This window comes from Tamandua tetradactyla, chromosome 2 (genome assembly GCF_023851605.1).
Source record: "Tamandua tetradactyla isolate mTamTet1 chromosome 2, mTamTet1.pri, whole genome shotgun sequence".
In the NCBI taxonomy this organism is placed as follows: domain Eukaryota; kingdom Metazoa; phylum Chordata; class Mammalia; order Pilosa; family Myrmecophagidae; genus Tamandua; species Tamandua tetradactyla.
The window spans coordinates 91,854,355-91,869,893 of record NC_135328.1 but is presented as its reverse complement, the minus strand read 5'-3'; the positions used below and the strand labels follow the sequence as shown (position 1 = coordinate 91,869,893).

General features: G+C 36.0%; 1 protein-coding gene across 8 annotated transcripts in view; it reads right to left on the bottom strand.

Annotated features, from left to right (window-relative positions):
* BRD10 (bromodomain containing 10) overlaps nucleotides 1-15,539 on the bottom strand; it is a 116,629-nt gene that overhangs the window by 47,724 nt on the left and 53,366 nt on the right. For 3 of the 8 annotated variants that reach the window (XM_077148234.1, XM_077148236.1, XM_077148239.1), the window contains exon 3: nucleotides 973-1,017. The exons of 3 other annotated variants lie outside the window; for them this stretch is intronic. In XM_077148234.1, coding sequence (XP_077004349.1) covers nucleotides 973-1,017 — 45 coding nt within the window. Of the gene's footprint in view, nucleotides 1-972; nucleotides 1,018-9,910; nucleotides 9,986-12,848; nucleotides 13,859-15,539 lie in introns of those variants that run through there. 2 more of the 8 variants (XM_077148241.1, XM_077148240.1) reach the window with 2 other exon arrangements.

The window sequence follows — 15,539 nt, the reverse complement described above, 5'->3', positions numbered from 1 at the left end:
TAAAGACAATTTAACAAATAAAAGCATTATTACTCAAAACAGAATACTATAAAATACTAAAATGCCAAATAAGTTTGTTATATTTATCTTCAGTCCACAAGACAACTTGTTGTTCCAGTTTTCAATATCAGTACAAAGTATCTCATAAGAACTACTGTTAATTTTTTCAGATGAAGAAATACAAACATGACATCACCCTGAATTTTACTGACGGAGGCTATCGTAACCACTCAAAATAAAATTCTCACACTTATTATGCATATCAACTTCAAAATTAATAAAAAATTTTAACATATGTTTACTAAATGGAAATTGGAATTTGATAATTTCTAGAAATATGATTTCATACAAGAGTTATAAAGATGTTTACATCCTTTGACCCCTAATTCCATTCCTGGAAAGTTATACTAAGGAACTAATTCCATATAAGCAAAATTATATACTTGCAGCATTAGCTGTAATTTTATCATATAAGAAAATCAAAACTATAAAGAAGTTGTAATATAATAATTGGGAAATGAACCAGCTATATATGTAGCCATGAAAACTAAAAGTATGACTATTGTTAATAAAAAGAAAAAAGAAAAAATGAACATAATACATAACAAACAACACTTGTAATAAAAATATGCATACATTAAATGACAGTGCTGTAAACATATATGAATCCCAGGCTAGTGGAATTATGGGTGCTACTTCCCTCTTACTTTTTTTTAACTTGGATTTCAAAAGTAATTACTATATACAAGTGTCAAAAATTTTTAATGTAAACAGACATTAAATTAGAAAAAAGTAGGTATAAATATTTTTAAACTTTTTTATTGCATTATATATATATACACACACATTTTATATATATATATATATATATATATAAAATCAAAGCAAAGTAAGAAAAAAAGCAATAGTTTTCAAAGCACTCTTCAACACGTAGTTACAGCAGATTCCAGAGTTCATCATGGGCTACCATACCAACATCTCAGATTTTTTCTTCTAGCTGCTCCAGAACATTGGAAGCTAGAAGGAATAAATATATTTATCATCACAATCAACTTTTTTTTCTTTTTCATGAAAAATAACATATATACAAAAAGCAATAAATTTCAAAGCACAGTGCAAACAGTTTTAGAAGAGATTTCAGAGTTTGGTATGGGTTACAATTCCACAATTTTAGGTTTTTACTTCTAGCTGCTCTAAGATACTGGAGACTAAAAGAAATATCAATATAATGATTCAGTAATCACACTCATTTACTAAATCTTACCTTTTCCCCCATCCCCTTTGATCTTTCTATCCCACTGTTTAGGGGTATTTGGGCTACGCCCATACTTTTCCATACTGGAAGGGGCTTCAAATAATATGGAGTAGAGATGGAACTAGCTGATGTTCGGGAGAGGCTGACTGGTCCCTCTAGGTTTCAGGACTTATCTGGTCCAGGGACCCCATCTGGAGGTTGTAGGTTTCTGGAAAGCTAATATAGTGCATGGAATTTTTATAGAATTTTCTATATTGTCCTAGGTTGTAGAATCTTCTATATTGCCCTAGGTATTCTTTAGGATTGGCTGGAATGCTTTTGGTTGGGGGTTGGCAAGTTATGATAGATAGTGATGTCTAACTGAAGCTTGTATAGAGTGACCTCCAGAGTAGCCTTCCAACTCTATTTGAACTCTCTCAGCCACTGGCACCTTATCTGTTACACTTCCTTGCTCCCTTTTAGTCAGAATGGTATTGTTGATGCCACGGTGCCAGGGCCAAACTCATCCCTTGGAGTCATCCCCCACACCACCAGGGAGACTTTCACCCATGGGATGTCATGTCCCATGTAGGGAAGAGGGCAATGATTTCACTTGCAGAGTTGGGCTTAGAGAGAGTGAGGCCACATATGAGCAACAAAAGAGGTCCTCCAGAAGTAACTTTTAGGCATGCCTCTAGACAGGCTAAGCTTCTCCACTACATACATAAGCTTCACAAGAGCAAGCCTCAAGATCAAGGCCTTTGCCCATTCTTTAATTGCATTGCTTGTCTTTTTGCTGTTGCATTGTAAAAGTTCTATATACAGTCTGGATATTAAGTTCTTATCTGATACATGGTTGAAACTATTTTCTCTCTTTCTGTAGGATGTCATTTTTCTATCCTGGTAATGTTCTTTGATGCACAAAAGTTTTTAATTTTGATGAAATCAAATTTCTCTGTTGTTTCTTTTGTTGCTTCCACTTTTCGGGTCTTATCTAAGAACACTTTGCTGAATTTCAAGTCATGAAGATTTCTCCCTGATGTTATCTTTTAAGAGTTTGATAGTTTTAATGTTTCTATTTAGGTCCTTGATCTATTTTGAGTTGATTTTTTGCTGTAATGTGAGCTAGGGGTCTAACTTCATTTTTTTTTTTTTTTTTTTTTTTTTTTTTTAAGAGAGAGGGAGGAAGGGAAGGAAAGACAGAGAAGGAAGGAAGGATAGAAGGAAGGAAGGGAAACATCTTTAAACATTTTCTTGTTTTATTATATTTTGTTTGTTTGTTTGTTTTTTACATGGGCTAGGGCCGGGAATCGAACCGGGGTCCTCCGGCATGGCAGGCAAGCACTCTTGCCCGCTGAGCCACCGCGGCCCGCCCCTAACTTCATTTTTATGCTCATATATATCCAGTTTTTCCAATACTACTTGTTGAAGAGACTATTCTTTCTCCATTGTGTGTACTTAGCAGCCAAAAATCAATTGCCCATACATGTATGGGTCTATTTCCGGACTTCAGTTCTGTTCCACTGATCTATTTGTCTATCTTTGTGCCAGTAACACACTGTTTTGATTACTGTCACTCTATAGTATCATTAAAATAGGGAAGTCCTCCAGCCTTGTTATTTTTCAGTTAGGGCCCCTTGAAGTTCCATATGATTTTTTTTTTTAACTTTTTTTATTGTATAGTATAAGATATATACAAAGCAAAGAAATAAAAAAGCAATAGTTTTCAAAGCACTCTTTGAAAAAAGTGGTTGCAGGATAGATCCCAGAGTTTGTCATGGGCTAATATACAGTCCTCATATTTTTCTTTCTAGCTGTTCCAGAATATAGGAAGTTAGAGGGCTTAAATACTTTTTTTTTTAATCATCACAATCAACTTTTTCTTTCCTTCTTTTTTTGTGAACAATAACATATATACAAAAAAAGCAAAAAAATTTCAAAGCACACCACAATTAGTTGTAGAACATATTTCAGACATGGGTTACAATTTCACAATTTTAGGTTTTTACTTCTAGCTGTTCTAAAACACTGCAGACTAAAAGAGATATCAATTTAATGATTCAGCATTCATATTCATTTGTTAAGTCCTAACTTCAATGGATAATTCCAACATCACCTTTGATCTTTCCATACCTCTCTTTGGGGTTCTTCGGGCTATGGCAATTTTAAATTTTTTATATTGGAAGGGTCTGTCACTAATATGGGGTAGGGAGATGGAATTATTTGATGTTCTGGAGAGGCCAGGCTAGGTTTTAGAACTTATCTGGACCAGGGACCCATCTGGAGGTTGTAGTTTTCTGAAAAGTTACTCTAGTGCCTGGAACCCTTGTGGAATCTTATAAATTGCCCTAGGTGTTCTTTAGGATTGGCTGGAATGGTTGGAGGTTGGCAAGTTATGATAGGTAGCAAAGTCTATTTGAAGCTTGTCTAAAAGCAACCTCCAGAGTAGCCTCTCCACTATATTTGAACTCTCTCAGCCACTGATACTTTATTAATTACACCTCTTTTTCCCCATTTGGTCAGGGTGTAATTGTTGATCCCAGAGTGCCAGGTCTGGATTCATCCCTGGGAGTCCTCTTTCACATCACCAGAGAAGACTGTCAACCCTGGATGTCATGTCCCACATAGGGGGAGTCTGAAGCTTATCTAAAAGCAACCTCCAGAGTAGCCTCTCCACTCTGTATGAACTCTCTCAGCCACTGATACTTTATTAATTACACCTCTTTTTCCACATTTGGTCAGGATGTAATTGTTGATCCCAGAGTGCCAGGTCTGGATTCATCCCTGGGAGTCCTCTTCCACGTCACCAGGGAGACTGTCAACCCTGGATGTTATGTCCCACATAGGGAGAGGGCAATGATTTCACTTGTAGAGTTGGGCTTAGAGAGATTGAGGCCCTCCAGAAGTAACTCTTAGGCATGCCTTTAGGTAGTCTAAGCTTCTTAGCTACCTACGTAAGCTTCACAAGATTAAGGCTCATGATCAAGGGCATGGCCTATTGATTTGGGTGTCCCTAAAGTTTGACACAATATCAGGGAAGTCCCTGATTATAAGATTTAATAGTTCCATAGTCTTTCTCCCCTCTCTCAGGGGACTTTGCCAATACTTTTTAATTATTTGGTTAATATACTCTAGGATGTTTCTAGACATTACAATAATCCATACAGGATTAAAAGACCTCTTTCTGATTCTGTGCTCTCTGTTTCAGGTGTTCAAATGTGCTATACTATACTGAAAAACTTTTACGGATTTCTTTTTGTCCAATGCAGTGATAAGAAAACTTTGACCCATATAGTTTAGTGATAGAGTAATCTGAGTATTCATTTGACAGATGGAGAGAAGAACTTAGGACCCAGAGAGGAAGATAACTTTCCTAGTTTTACTAGTGAGTTAATGTAAGAGCCAGAAGTATGTAGTTTGACTAGCAGTCAAAATTGGGCACAAATGGCTTATTCCTGGAAGAGATGAGAATAAGGCAAGGGCTTAGGTACCTGGAGGGTCCCTGGCAAAGTTGAAGCATGGTGCTGCTGCCATCTGTGTGCACTGCCTGAAGTTATTCAAGGGCTCCTAATGACACAGTTGTTCCTCATAAACTCTTTCAGGGGAGGATGACAGACTGTAGCCTCAGACTACAGGTAATGAAGTGGTAAGAGGAAGAGATTCAAAGTCTAGTCTAGTGTGGGCAGTATACAGAACAGCTCTTTAGAACTGCGGCTGGGAGTCTCCTTTCCAATCATCAGTGACGTGGTTGAATAGGGAATACAAACAGCCAAAAAACTTAGTGTCCATAATCTGCTGATTTTTAAAAATTCTGTTAAACACTTAAAATGTGATTATAATTCTTAAAATAATGTATTAAGAAATACTTAAACCATATTTTGTTGACAAGGACTCATAAGGAAAGACGAAATAAACCAGCTTTGAAAGTTATTCTCAAATTAAAAATTTGTTCAGAAGTATGGCTACTAAAAGCAGATACTGTAGCACATTTCTAAAATGTTAACCCGAAAAATTATGACTTCAGTGTTGGGGAAAATACTAAGATTGCCTAAGAATAGTTTAAAAAAAAATACATTCGTTGAGTAAAAAGAGAAAACAAAACACAAAAGCCACCAAATGAAAAAAAAGTGGTCCAAAAACAGCTCTCATTTTAAATGTTGCTCCTTACTGGTCTGGTGAGGTGTTTACCTGCTTGAAATCCTAAAAAAAGCTGTGCCTAACATTATTTAAGTCATGCATAACTTAACAGAACATTGCTAATAAATGAACAGATATAAAAGAAGAAAATTATGTTTTAAAGTATACTAAACTTTACTAGTTTAACAAACTGTTATTGGATGTTTACCATATGTGAAGATATAAAGATATGAAAGCATGGACCCCACTCTTATAGAGTTTACAATCTATAAGAAATGTATATAATAGCTTTAATTCAAAATAGACTATGGAACTATTAAACCTTACAATCAGGGACTTCCCTGATATTGTGTCAAACTTTAGGGACACCCAAATCAATAGGCCATGCCCTCAATCAGGAGGAAACAATACAATGCATATAAATTGGCATGAAAAAAGACAGCTAGACATTTATTTACATTTTCTAAAATGTAAAAACAATGTACTTTAGAAAAGTTAACCATTCAAATAAAGTATGTCAAGCTTCTTACTTAACTGCCAACAACAGAATCTCCTCTGATAGTTAAAGCAGAAAAGGAATTTATTTAAAAATTATATTATAAGGAAGATTAACAGAAACTCTATAAGAGCCAGAGAGCCAACTTAAGAAGCTATGAAACCAAGAACAATCATATTTGGGGGTTTCTCCAGGAAAAAACTAGACTGCTACCACTATTTAGCACCTATGATACTAGGAATAAATAACATGCTCTGCAACTGTTGCCCTAAGAGCAGCCAGACACCCACTACCAAATATGAAAACAAAACAAAACAAAAAAGCTCTGTACCAGGCTACAACTTTACATTGCTCCCAAGCAAATCCAAACGAGACATGTATAACTTTAGCTGTGAGTGGGTATGAAAATGTAAATTTTCTGGCCTCTATTTGGGAAGTTAGACCTTACAACATGGGAAACTAATAAACTGTAGGCAAGTGATTTAAAAGTACTAGGTAGTCACAATGATGAATGTCTACTGCATTAAGTAATTTTTATTTTGTGTTATGAAGAATATGAAAAAAAATCTATCAGAAGTCATAATTTTTATTTTATGAAAATGTAAGAACTGTTAACATTGAGGCTACAGAAACAGCTTCCATGTTTTAACTCCAAAGATTTTCAAATCAATAAAATAGCAATAAGATTATACACATAATGAAAAAAAACAAAACTGCACGATTGCTAATAATCTAAACTAACACTCTTGTAAAAAGAACAGTGAACACCTAAAGTAGACTATTCCCAAAACTGTTACCTAGTAATATATTACAGATTACATGAGCTTATTCAAGGGGTGTCATCTTGAATTTTAACTAAATTTATTGAACTTTCACTTGCAGTACTACTGTCTCCTCAATCAAAAGTGCTTCCCTACACCAATCAGCCCCAAGATTCCCTGTTATTCTATCAGTATTTACATGAAGGTAACTGGGAAAAACCACACTATGAAGCCTTACTATTAACTGTTCTCTGTTCAACAGGCCAACACCTGCCATATTCTCTACACTGGTTTTCAAAGCTGTCCCAATCTGATTTAAGACACCATAACTTTCTTATTCTTGACCTTTTCTTTTCTTTAAAAAGAAAGAGACTTCCGGAGAAGATGGCGGCTTAGTAAGACGCGCGGGTCTTAGTTCCTCCTCCAGAGAAGCAACTAAAGAAACACAAACAATACAAAACAGCTCCCGGAGCCACGACAGAGACCAAAAAGACAGCGTACCCCATTCTGGAACGGCTGAACAGGCAGGGAGAATCCGCTGCGGTGAGATACCCGAGGGGCGCGCGTTTTCCCGGCCGGGGCGGCTGGCGACTGGGGTCCCCTCCACGCACATGGCTCCCTGGTCTGACTGGGAACGTTGGATAGCGGGGCCCTCCCGCCATGCTTGGCGTCTCGGGCCAGCTGGGCAATTTGGACCGGCATTCCCCCAAGCTGCGTCGGCCGGCGACCCCCCCCTCCACGCGCGGTTTCCCGGACGGACTGTGAGATTCGGATTGGCAATTTAAAGGAGACGCAGCATCTTTTATTGGTGGGCCCTGCAGACAGACGAGCACCACGAGCGCGACCTACTGGGCAGGAAAAGAAAAACAGAGCCCAGAGATTTCACAGGAAAACCTTTCAACCAGCTGGGTCCCACACCCAGGGAAATCTGATCAAATGCCCAGACACCAGCAGAAAATAATGGATGACGCTCGGAAAATTGAAGATACGGCCCAGTCAAAGGAACAAACCAATAGTTCAAATGAGATACAGGAACTGAGACAACTAATGCTGAATATACGAACAGAAATGGAAAAACTCTTCAAAAACCAAATCAATAAATTGAGGGAGGACATGAAGAAGACATGGGCTGAACAAAAAGAAGAAATAGAAAATCTGAAAAAACAAATCACAGAACTTATGGGAGTGAAGGACAAAGAAGAAAAAATGGAAAAACAATGGATACCTACAATGGTAGATCTAAAGAGACAGAAGCTACAATTAGTGAACTGGAGGATGGAACATCTGAATTCCAAAAAGAAACAGAAACTATAGGGAAAAGAATGGAAAAACTTGAGCAGGGGATCAGGGAACTGAATGACAATATGAAGCGCACAAATATACGTGTTGTGGGTGTCCCAGAAGGAGAAGAAAAGGGAAAAGGAGGAGAAAAACTAATGGAAGAAATTATCACTGAAAATTTCCCAACTCTTATGAAAGACCTAAAATTACAGATCCAAGAAGTGCAGCGCACCCCAAAGAGAATAAACCCAAATAGGCGTTCTCCAAGACACTTACTAGTTAGAATGTCAGAGGTCAAAGAGAAAGAGAGGATCTTGAAAGCAGCAAGAGAAAAACAATCCATCACATACAAGGGAAACCCAATAAGACTATGTGTAGATTTCTCAGCAGAAACCATGGAAGCTAGAAGACAGTGGGATGATATATTTAAATTACTAAAAGAGAAAAACTGCCAACCAAGACTTCTATATCCAGCAAAATTGTCCTTCAAAAATGAAGGAGAAATTAAAACATTTATAGACAAAAAGTCACTGAGAGAATTTGTGACCAAGAGACCAGCTCTGCAAGAAATACTAAAGGGAGCACTAGAGTCAGATATGAAAAGACAGAAGAGAAAGGTATGGAGAAGAGTGTAGAAAGAAGGAAAATCAGATATGATATATATAATACAAAAGCCAAGATGGTAGAGGAAAATATTATCCAAACAGTAATAACACTAAAAGTTAATGGACTGAATTCCCCAATCAAAAGACAGACTGGCAGAATGGATTACGACCCAGCAATACCACTGCTAGGTATCTACTCAAAGGATTTAAGGGCAAAGACACAGACGAACATTTGCACACCAGTGTTTATAGCAGCATTATCTACAATAGCAAAGAGATGGAAACAGCCAAAATGTCCATCAACAGACGAGTGGCTAAACAAACTGTGGCATATACCTACGATGGAATATTATGCAGCTTTAAGACAGACTAAACTTATAAAGCATGTAATAACATGGATGGACCTAGAGAACATTATGCTGAGTGAGTCTAGCCAAAAACTAAAGGACAAATACTGTATGGTCCCACTGATGTGAACCGACATTCGAGAATCAGCTTGGAATATATCATTGGTAACAGAGACCAGCAGGAGTTAGAAACAGGGTAAGATAATGGGTAATTGGAGCTGAAGGGATACAGACTGTGCAACAGGACTAGATACAAAAACTCAAAAATGGACAGCACAATAATACCTAAGTGTAATGTAACTATGTTGGAACACTGAATGAAGCTGCACCTGAAATATAGTTTTTTGTTTGTTTGTATCTTTTGTTTTTGTTTTTTTCTTTTTCCTTTTTATATATATATATATATATTTTATTAGTATTATTATTTTAATTCTCTTCTCTATATTAACATTCTATATCTTTTTCTGCTGTTTTGCTAGTTCTTTTCCTAAATCGATGCAAATGTACTAAGAAATGATGATCATACATCTATATGATGATACTAAGAATTACTGAATGCATGTGTAGAATGGAATGATTTCTAAATGTTGTGTTAATTTCTTTTCTTTTTTTTGATTAATAACAAAAAATTTAAAAAAAAAAAAGAAAGAGATTATTACTTTTATATATATACATATTTTTTGCATGGGCAGGCACCAGGAATCGAACTCTGGTCTCTGGCATGCAGGCGAGAATTCTGCCACTGAGCCACCACTGCACCGCCCAAGAAACCATTACTTTTTTTTTGTTTGTTATTTTATATTGTTTAATGCTTTACATTTGATACAACTATTAAAGATCAATTTTAAAAATAGCTTTCCAGTATTATACATATATATAAATTTTTCAATCGACTAAATTTATTTTAACATTTGTTCACCCTATTATTTATTTATTTTTAACCCATATGTTTTACTCACCTGTCAATAAGGTAGATAAAAGGAGCATCAGACACAAGGTTTTCACAATCACACAGTCACACTGCGAAAGTTATATCATTATACAATCACCTTCAAGAAACATGACTACTGGAACACAGCTCTACATTTTCAGGCAGCTCCCTCCAGCCTCTTCATTAACCTTAACTAAACAGATGATATCTATTTAACATGTAAGAATAATCTCCAGGATAATCTCTTGACTCTATTTGGAATCTCTCAGCCATTGACACATTATTCTGTCTCATTTCGCTCTTCCCCCTTTTAGACCACTACTTTTTAATGGCAACTATTATACATAAAAGATTATGTATACATTATGCATAAAATTTAATTTTCATCTATATAAAAATTAAAATAACAAGTGAGAAACTCTCTTCCCATACTTTGGAATAGATAAAAAATCACAGGCCTACCTGTCAGGCTTAAAGATTTTTAAATAATTTACTTTTAGGTTTGTTTCTGCCCAGGCAATAGTGAAAAATTATATGATGCCCATCAGAGATAGCTGAAGTGTTACCATATTAAAACATGGTAAAAATGTGAGAAGTATTTTAAGATACTTAAAAGGATAAAAGCTTTATTTTCTCATTTCTTATGCTGCTGGTTTTAATTTTTAAAAAAAAGCAGAAAGAAAGGCTATCAGGTAATCACATGATCTTTGGCACCCAACTCTATCTTCCAACGTGACTTTTTCCTTTATGGACTGATGATCTCAAAGTCCCTCTCCAGTTCTAACTTTATAGTATCTTATATTCTCAGTTAGTTTCTGAATAACTCTTGCTAGGGTATTAGATTTACAGAATTTACAGACTGATGGAATTTCAGGAGTCGTAACAAATGGTAGGATAACCATACATAAAAAGAGAGGTTTTGCCCAGTGCTCTCATGTATCATAGCAGATTCTTCTTTTGAAGACTCAAAAGAAATCTTGGGATAGACCCAAAAGATATTTAATAAACTCTGCTTGTCCCATTAGCTATTTGGCACTTTTAGGAATTTTAATAGTTATCATACTTTCAATTAAAAAGAAAAGCATGCTATTTTAAGATATTGTGAAAACACTTGACAGTTTGAAAGAAAACGTTTCACCATTTTTTAAGTATCAATGCTCATAAAATGAACACTCTTTGGCAATGAAGAGAGGAAAAGAAGTCCACTGTGACTAGAATCGCAAGAATGAGGAAGAAAATATAAGGAGAGGCTAGAAAGTCAGGGAGAGGACAAAAGGTCAAAGCATGATTTTATAAGTTCTGTTAAACTCTGAAAGTTTTTGTGTGCTTGCTTTCTTTTGGGAAGGGGAAAGGTGATGAGATAGGTGAGTGGCATGATCAAATTTTCATTTTGAAAAGATCACTCTACCTTTAATGTGGAAAACAGACTGTAGTCTATAAAGTCACTTAAGAGAAGATAACAGAAATCTAAGGGAGATGAAAAAATTGGATGGGGGCTGAGATTTTTAAAAGTAGGCAAATTCAAGAGAGATTTAGGAAATAAAATCATGAGGATTTGGGGATGGATTAGATATGTGTGTGAGGGAGAGGAAAATGTAAAGGATGAATCCCAAGTTTTTAACTTGCATAACCTAATTGATGATCACTAGAATAAAATCAAATTTTAGGTGGAAAGACCATGCTTTCACAGTTAATTGTAGATCCAATCAATCTTTTGTTTCAGATCTAGTCTCCAGCCTTCACTGTAAAAATGTGTCTTCAACAAGGGCAATCTGTCCTCTGGTACCCTTGGTTTCAGTGAATAGGGAGCACTGTTAGGTGATTAAAGAAAGACAGGAAAGTGGGGTGAGGAATTTATTACCTTGATGCCCTCTTTGTCAAATTGCCTTGGGCTACATCTTTCAATAGAATGTATCCTCACAAAACAGACTCTAACCTTTAAAGTTCTCCTGGGAGCCAGTAACTACCCCCTTCCACGTGCCCTGGATGCAGCCTACTTTCATTCTTCTTCTTTTTTTAATGCAATTTTACTGAGATATTTTCACATACCATATAATCCATTCAAGTATTAAATGTCTCACGGTATCATTTAGATATGCATTCATCACCAGAATCAATTTTAGAAATTTTCATTACTTCAAAAAAGAAACCTAAAACAAGTTAAAATTGAAGAGAACAACCCAAACATCCCATATCCTTTACTCCCCCAATATTCATTTTTTTTGTCTTTATTTTATTACTCATATGCCCATACTGGATAAACAGAGTGTTGGTCACAGGTTTTCACAATCACAAAGTCACATGATATAAGCTATATATAATTATACAATTATCATCAAGAATCAAAGCTACTGGATTACAGTTCAACATTTTCAGGTATTTCCTTCTAGTTATTCTAATACACTAGAAACTAGAAAACTATCTATATAATGCAAGAGAATAACCTCTCAACACTATCTGAACTCTCTTAACCACTGAAACTTTTTCTTGTTCCATTTCTTTTCCCCCTTTTGGCCAAGAAGGACATTCTGAATCCCATGATACCAGGGCCAGACTCATTCCTAAGAGTCATGTTCCACAGGGGGGTGGGTGTGGGGGTGGGTAGTGTGTTTATCTGCAAAGTTGGCTAAGAAAGAGGTCACATCTGAGTAACAAAAGAGGTTCTCTGAGGTTGGCTTTCAGGCATAATTATAAGTAGGCTTAGCTTCTCCTTTGCAGGATTAGGTTTCATAAGGGCAAGTCCCAAGATCGAGGGCTCGCCATATTAAATTGGGAGTCCCTAATGCTTGCGAATACCAGGAATTCCGCAGGTGGGGAACTTTAATATTTCTACATTTCCCCCCATTCCCTCAAGGGGACTTTGCAAATATTTTTTTATTTTCTGCCCAAATTACTCTGGGATGTATCAGGGTATTACATTAACCTGTACAGAGATACTCGGTGCTATAGAAAATACAAATTTTGCACCAAATAAACATCTCTTCCTTTAGACTTACACAGAAGTTGAAGTTTTAAAATACAGTACATATTTTCTTTTATCCTGTATTCTGATTTACCTTAATTGTAAACAAGTCCATTTCATTCATTTCTCTAATCAAAGTCTGATCTCATTTTCAGCTTCTTTCACAGTTGTTCTATGGAGCAATGCTGACTTTCAGAGCTGCAGAATTCTAACTCTGAGTCTCAGATGTCACATAGATACCCAAAGTTCCAGGGAATGACCAAAGTTCCAGGGAATGACCAGGCTATAAACAAAGAGCTCAGCATCTCAGAATTTAAAAATACCAATCAAAACTCAGGAACAGATGTGACAATTACAAAAGCTTACAATTTAGGAACCTTTACAATAAGCTTTATTCAACATTCTGTATTCCTTAATGGATGATTTTCCAATCTCTGCCCACGTTCTATCTTTTGATAACCTATGTTCTTGAATCCAATTCTCAACATTTGCTCATTATATTTCATTTATATTAGCGAGGCCTTACAATATTTGTCTGGCTTATTTTACTCAATATATGTCCTCATGGTTTATTCACCTACTTGCATGACTCACAACTTCATTCTTTTTTACAGCACTCAGTATTCCTTTGTATGTATGCACCACAGTTTGCCCTTCTGTTCATCCATCAACATGCCCTTAGGCCACCTCCATTCATTGCAAACTGAATAATGCTACTTAAAACTCCAGTGTGCAGATGTGTATACATGTTCCTGTTTTCAGTTCTTCCACGTATATACTAAATAACAAGTTTGCAGGATCATATAGCAACCCTATACTTAGTTTACTGTGGAACAACCACCCTGCCCTCCAGAGGGGCGCACCACTCTACTTCTCTACCAACAGTAAATAGGTGTATTTCTCTCTTCACATCTTCTCCAGCACTTGTATCTTTCTCTTATTTTGTAAACAGTTTTATTCACACACCATACAATCCATCGTAAATGAACAATCAATGGCTCCCAGTATGATTACATAGCCATACATTCATCACCATAATCTATATGAGAACATTTCCACTTCTTTAAAAAATAAAGAAGATTTAAAAAAAATTAAAAGAAACAACACAAATCCCATAACCCTCCCTCATATCCCCCTCTTACTGCTATTTAACTTTGGTATATTGCCTTTGCTACAATTAATGGAAGCATATTACAATGCTATTGTTAACTATAGGCTCTAATTTGCACTGATTGCATCTTTTCCATATACTATCCCATTTTCAATACCTTGCAATAGTGACATTCACTTGTTCTCACTCTTGTATAAACTTCTGTATATTTGTACATTTAATCACCTTCATTCTCCACTCTAGATTTTGCTAATTTATACAGTCCCAGTTTTTATCCTCTTGTTCCTTCTAGGGTCATACATACCCCTAGTCCTCCTCTTCCAATCATACACTCAACTTTGTTCATTATACTTACAATATTGTGCTACCATCATAGTGTATTATGCTATCCATTTCTGGATCTTTACAATCAATCCTGTTGAACATTCTGTATTCCTTAAGTCTCAAATGCCCAATCTCTACCCTCTTTCTATCTTCTGATAACATTTAAACCGTCAGGGTTTGCTCATTACTTTAGCTCATATCAGTGAGACCATATAGTATTTGTCCTTTTGTTTCTGGCTAATTTCACTCAGCATAATGTTCTCAGGGTTCATCCATGTCAATGCGTGTGTCATAACTTTATTTCATCTTACAACTGTGTAATATTCCATAATATGTACATACCACAGCTTGCTTATCCACTCATCTGTTGATGGACATTTGGGCTCTTTCCATCTCTGGCAATCATAAATAATGCTGCTATAAACACCAGTGTACGAATATCTGTTTGCATCCCTGCCTTCAGTTGTGCCAAGTATGTACCTAGTAATGGGATTGCTGGATCATATGAAAATTCTATACTTAGCTTCCTGAGGAACTGCCAAACTACCTTCCAGAGTGGTTGCACTATTCTACATTTCCACTAACAGTGAATAAGTGAAACCCTTTCTGCACATTGTCTCCAGCAACTGTAGTTTTCTGTGTTTTTTGAAAGTGGCCATTCAAGTAAATATGAAATGATATCGCATTGTGGTTTTGATTTGTAACTTCCTAATAGTTAGTGAACTTGAGCATCTTTTCATATGTTTTTGAGAAAGTTGTATTTCCTGTTTGGAAAAGCATCTGTCCATTTCTTTGCCTATTTTTTAATTGGGTTGTTTCATCTTTTTATGGTCAAGTTATAGGAACTCTTCAAATATTTTGGATACTACCCTTATCCAATATGTGGTTTTCAAATATTGTCTCCCATTGTGTAGGCTGACATTTTACTTTTCTGACAAAGTCATCTGATGTACAAAATTATTCAATTTTGAGGAGATTTCATTCATCTATTTCTTCTTTCATTGCTCATGCTTTAGGTGTTAATCTAGGAAACTACCTCCTATAACAAGATCCTGAAGGTATTTCTCTATATTTTCTTCTAAAAGTTTTATGGTCTTAGCTTAATGCTTAGGTCTTTGACCCATTTTTGAGTTCATTTTTGTATAAGGTGTGAGGTAGTGGGCCTCTTTCACTCTTTTGGATATCCAAGCACCATTTGTTGAGAGGCTACTCTGTCCCAGTTGCCTAAATTTGATAGCTTTGTCCATAGATGAGAGGGTCTATTTCTGAGCAATCAATTTGATTCCATTGGTTAGTTTACCTAACTTTATGCCAGTGCCATGCTGTTTTTACCACTGTAGACTTGCAACA